Source organism: Gavialis gangeticus, unplaced genomic scaffold, assembly GCF_001723915.1.
Source record: "Gavialis gangeticus isolate Ggan-Ray unplaced genomic scaffold, GavGan_comp1, whole genome shotgun sequence".
Taxonomy (NCBI): domain Eukaryota; kingdom Metazoa; phylum Chordata; order Crocodylia; family Gavialidae; genus Gavialis; species Gavialis gangeticus.
In genome coordinates, this window is record NW_017729001.1 from 31,972,471 (window position 1) to 31,978,189 (window position 5,719).

Consider the following 5,719-nt stretch of genomic DNA (forward strand, 5'->3'; position numbering starts at 1 on the left):
GAGGTTAGATGAACACCTTGCTGGGGTCGTTTAACCCCAGTACTCTTTCCTGCCATGGCAGGGGGTTGGACTAAATGATCTTCTCAGGTCCCTTCCGACCCTGGAAACTATGAAGTGAAATCAGGTATCCATTTAAAATGAGCATTATAGCAAAATAGCATTAAGCAAAGGTTGCCTGTATGAATTTCATTTTAAATAGCCCTACAGGAGGGGGAAGATAACTCTCTCCTGTTGTCTGCATTTGTCATTTATACTTCATAATGAGCTTTTCCACTCAAAGTAAGCTCCCCCCCTCCTGTCTGATCCTACACTGAAGCCATAATCCTGCCTTTCATCCCAATCTGTTTCTATGAAACAACTGGTTAAATCACAGATCAAGAACTACAGCTTCACTGCAGCATGAAAAAGGAGGTTTTGAAAAGCCTGGAAATTTAAAAGCAAAAAGCCCGGAAATTTAAAAGCAAAAAGCCCCCCAAATCCTCTTATTTAAATATAAACCTCTTCACCATTGTTACTAATTAAACACAATCTCAGTGATCAAAAATCAAATTCACCACGTTCTAGTTAAGAGATACAGGTCAACGCTCCATGCAGTATCAAGGGCCCTCTTTAAACGATGGCTTCGTCACAGCTTCTCATGGTTTCAGACTAATGTGGTCATTTCCTCATCCTCACCGAAACATTCTGGGGCAAAGCACAGATACTATAGCTGCTTCACCACTACCGATCCTCCACCATGTTCAACCACATCACAACCACGAAGTGGCCCACTACGTGGACACATTCAACTCGTAGATGAAGTGCAACTGATTGAAGCTAAACCAAGCAAGACAATGGCAATGCCGCTGAGCAAGTTAAAGCCTCTTTTGGTTGAAGATACACACCATAAACCGTCTATTCTGTCCATAGATCAAGACTGTTCCTGGATTCCTCCCTATCATGTGGATGCCATAAGAGAGCATGAGTAACACGTTCTGCCTGCTCCAGCAGGCTAGGGCCCTCCCTCCCTCCCTCTCATCCTGGCAAAAATTACCTGGCCTGATTTACTGATGCCTTCATTAGTGCTGTGTTGGATGGCAGCGATGTAGTACATCAGCTGCATGAAGCCCTCAAAACTAGCAGAGAACTAGTAAGCTCAGACTCATCTTTTGTATTCTCATCTCCCCTTACAAGTCTGAATTCAGTTCAAGGGTTCGATCCTTATCGGCCAAGCATGCAATGGCAGGACTCAAGATATCTAGGAGATGAACTAAAGGCCAGCTTTGAACTCCATGTTGAACACTGACAGCTTTGCTCCTTCAGTGCAATGGAACTACCTTTAACGAGGGTAAAGGGAAAGGAGACTCAAACCCGTCTGTGTATTAGTCAGGAGAAGCCTGCAGCATGCTTTGTTATGATGCATCATTTGTTGATTAGGTCCAGGTCAATAAAAGAAATACATTTTCAACACAAACTGAAAAACATACATTTGAACACCTCACAACTGCAACTAATTCTGCATTACAGGCATTAAATCATTGTGGAAGCTGGGTTTGTAACTGCGTTCAAAGCCATTTTCAGTTACAAATAGTGCCCTTTGAAGTCATTATCACTCTTCAAGGCTGGCTTGCTTTCCTTAAAAGCCTTGAGCACGTTAGTTTAAAACTCGTGAGTTTCTTTCGCAGCTTCTTTACAGCCTTGGGCAAGAGAACAAAATGTGACAGTTAAATTATTGATTAAGAAACAACTTGGGAAATTGTACAAAAGGGACCTACTTACAACTCAGCAGGTGCACAACTCTATTGTATTAACAAAAATACAGTAATCCAAAAGGTCAAGTACATTCCTGGAGGGTTCACTTTAGTACATAGTTCTGGGGTAGGCAATGAGAAGCACTTAAGGCTTAAGTTTCATCAGAAAGGTTCCCACATGAAGCTCCCTAATTCTGCAGGTGTGCAAACACTGCAGGCTTCCTTGAGCTTGTAAGTCATGGCCTCAACGATTGGCCATTTGTAAAAACAAAAGTTGTTTCCCTCTCTATTTGGTCAGTTAAATTAGTAACCCAAGTTATTTTTGTGACTAATATAGAACAGCATGTTAAAGCTTAACAGTTGCAGTCAAATCTGTCCTTCCTACACATAGAAACATACCATAATTTGGTTACTTACACTGGTGCATACATACATGTACACAAATGGCAAGTCATGAAGCTTATTTTCATTAAAAAAACATGAGGCTCATGTCTGTAAAAGAAGCTTGAATATTGCAATAGATATATTTCTGTGCCTAACACATACACAAACATCTTCAGAGTCTCTCACTATGGGACTTGTTCCAGAGATGCAAGAAGGCCCACGTAGGCAGAGATAATGGGTGGCTATGCTACAGAAAGGAAAAGGAAGGCCTAGAAGCACTGCAAGGCAGGAGTGGGATATAAAACATATGTTATGCACCAGAATTAATCCTCAAGGCTCCAGGAGAGAGATGTGGCTTGGGAATGCAGCATCCAGAAGACACTGAACAGAAGTGAGGATTGAATTAATTAACCAAAAGCAGGTTACAAACACTCACTACATGTCTTCTTTTTACAGACTGGAAAGTGGAGGCAAAATAACCAGTAACTTTGGGTTCACCGCCTTATTTCCTAATTTCAACACCTTAAATGAACCTCTTTTCTAGATTTCCTTACAAGAAACAAAACACAAAAAAAGTTATCAGATTTCTTCAAAGTGTCTTAGAGTTGTGTCCTCAAAAACTGAGGTACCCCAGACACTTGTTTTTGCAAACTTAGATCTAAGTGACTTGACTCACTTAAGGTTCCCCGTGAAGTCTGCAGTGAAGATAACAGGATCCAGGAATCCATTTATTATCACAATGCCCAGAGACTCTTATCGCGGACTAGGATGTCACCCTGCTAGGCACCGAGAACAAAAGATGGCCTCTGCCCTAGAGGGCTTACAATCCAAACGACAAAGAGACAACACATGATACTGGACAGAAAAACAGAATTAGACTATGCTTGTTGAGGCTTCAGAGAAGGATGAAGCAGTAATCATGAAGTGAGATTATGAAAGCCTGGAGAACAGTTTAAGCAGCGCACAGTCGGCAAAGGCTGATATAAGAGATGCTACACAGAGCGACTTCACGATTTTGGTGTAGTCCCTTTGCTTTCACCACTACACAGTTCTTGCTCTTAATAAACCTTTCACTGTTTTCATGCACACAAAACACAGCAACGTTTCCTTGAAAGCCAACATTCTCCTGGTGGGTTCCTCAAGGGTGACACAGAGCCCATCTCTAACACCACATCCGAGAGACTGCAACCAATGGAGGGGTTAGTCAGAACTTTATATTCAAACCAAAGTACCTTTCATTATCTAAAGAGAGCTTAGCTTGATATAAGTAGCAAAACTGAAAAAAAGTTATTCAGTTTAATTTGTTTAGAATATATAGTCTTCTCCCTGATGCACACTTAGTTATTAATTATTAGTAGCTCTCATGACTGGAACAGAGCAGTTACTTCCACATACATATGTCCTTTCTGCACTGGCAAATACAAACTGAGCTTCTAGGCTAAGACAATATGGGGCATAACAAAAATGCCAGTAATCGTTATTAATATCACATTTTGTACTGTTATAGCAGTATTATCTGATGATCGCAATGCATTTGACCAACCATTGTTCTCAACATCTCTGAGGTAATCATTATCATAATTTTACAGATGTGGTAAACGACGTGTGTTTGTACAGTAGCCAGCACAAGGATGCCCCAACTCCAGCTGGTGCCTTTAGAGTAGACACTACCACAATATTTAATACTAAGAATAAATCATAACAATCTATAGCAGTTAGTAATGAATACAGAACCGACTCCCAGTCCTAACCACCAGGCCGTGGCAGCTTCTCACAGTGTGATACAAGGTTGTATTATGTGAATCCACTTTAAGTAAGATGACAAACTGAACTGAAAAATGCAATTTTAAGATTACACACTGCACATCGCAAAAGTTGTGTGCGTCTTACACTTAACAGTTCAAAGGTCAATGACCTAACCAATATGAGAACACAAAGCTATATTTTTATATTACATTTTTAATCCATGGGACAATTTAAAGGCACTGGATTTTTATATAACAAGGAAGGGATTAAGTGCTGCTGTCATGTTTAAATTAAGTAGTATTTCGCATTTATAAGAGGCACGGTCCTGAGCCTCGAGATAGGGCACCACAGCACATTTTGCAAGCGTTCCCTAAACAGCCCACCACATATCACTGGATACATGCTGTTCTTTCTACATATCTTTCGCAGTGCAAGATAAGGTATTTAACGCTATTCCCTGAAACTGTTTCTGGTTTCTGCTGAAGGTGCACAGTAGCTACATTTAGAAGACAGATATACAGGGCATCAGCCGTATCAAATGTATAAAGTGCCCTTTGCTATCCATCTTCTGTATGGAAGTAGATACTGAAACATGAAGTATAATTTTCCTAACATTACGTATTGCCTAACCATCCCCACCTAAATACATGGATAATTTACAGCAGCATCACAGGAGCAAAACATGTACTTTACATACCATCTACCAATCCAGGCTTGCTCCTTAATTGCCATTTAAAGCCAAGGAGACTTCTTCCTCACTCTCAGATGCGCCCATCTCTGTCAGAGACTCATTGTGGACATAAATCATGAGAACCCTGGTTAATCACAGTATTATTCCAAAGCTGCCCCCAAGACAAGCCAGAAATACTATGGGATTCCCACCATCTCTCTTCCATGCAAAAAAGCAAAAAGCCTTTCTGCAATTTAAGACAACTTTATTGCTGCGGGATCATCCCCGAGTACGTACAAGATGAATGCTGCCTAATAAAGCCTTCTGTGCTAAGAAACTGCAGTAGACCCGAGACAGCACCAGAAACCACCAGCTAAGATAATGCCTTGTAGTTAGTTGGGAGAGGACCAGGTACTACACTGGTGTGACACACTCCACACGCACTGAATGAGAATGGGAACCAGCATCTGGAAGAGTATCTGTCTTCCACTGCACCTTGCCCTGGCCCAGCAAACACAGATGTCAACATTTCTGCCCAGATGCTGTCAGAAGGGCTGCCACACTCCAGACAGCACTTCCCCAAAAGCAAAAAAACACTCTCCACTCTGAAGTGGCAATTCATGATGCTAGGCATCAAACTTGTTAAGGAATCGGCTAGCCCTCCCACACCAGCAGGCAGGATCAAGAGCTAAATAAGAATTAAAATACCCTGGTGCCAAAAAAAAAACAACAACAAAAACAGACCCAACCCACTCCGTTTCTCTGCTCATGAGCAAAACATTGCAGCGATGCTGCACCCTCTCACTTTCTCCAGTAACTTCCCAGCTGGAGAAGGAAAGAAAAAGGGGGAAAAAAAGAATAATAAAAGGAGGCAGAGGCCAGAAGAAACAGGGCATCAAACCTTTCTATGCCAGGCAACCCGCAGGGGTTCCCCACTCCCTTGCCAGCCCTAGAATGCACACCCCACTCCCCCTCCCCACCAGCGAGCTTAGCGAGAGCAGCTGGGCTGAGGAAGGCAGAGGGGTGGGCAGCATGTTCCCCGGCATTCCCCGCTCGTGCTGCAGCCCGGCCCTACACCGAGCAGCGGACACACAAAGGGACCGGCAGCCCTCCTCTCCCGCCCTCCCGCCGGGCAGAGCCGTCACCTGCAGCTCCTGGAATTCGGCCTCCAGCTCCCGCCACTCCTGCA

General features: G+C 42.8%; 1 protein-coding gene across 1 annotated transcript in view; it reads right to left on the reverse strand.

The window, feature by feature from the left end:
* The window catches only part of TMEM120B (transmembrane protein 120B), a 24,446-nt gene that overhangs the window by 17,996 nt on the left and 731 nt on the right, over nt 1-5,719 (reverse strand). Inside the window, exon 2 of the mRNA XM_019506659.1 lies at nt 5,676-5,714. Coding sequence (XP_019362204.1) covers nt 5,676-5,714 — 39 coding nt within the window. The remainder of the gene's footprint in view (nt 1-5,675; nt 5,715-5,719) is intronic.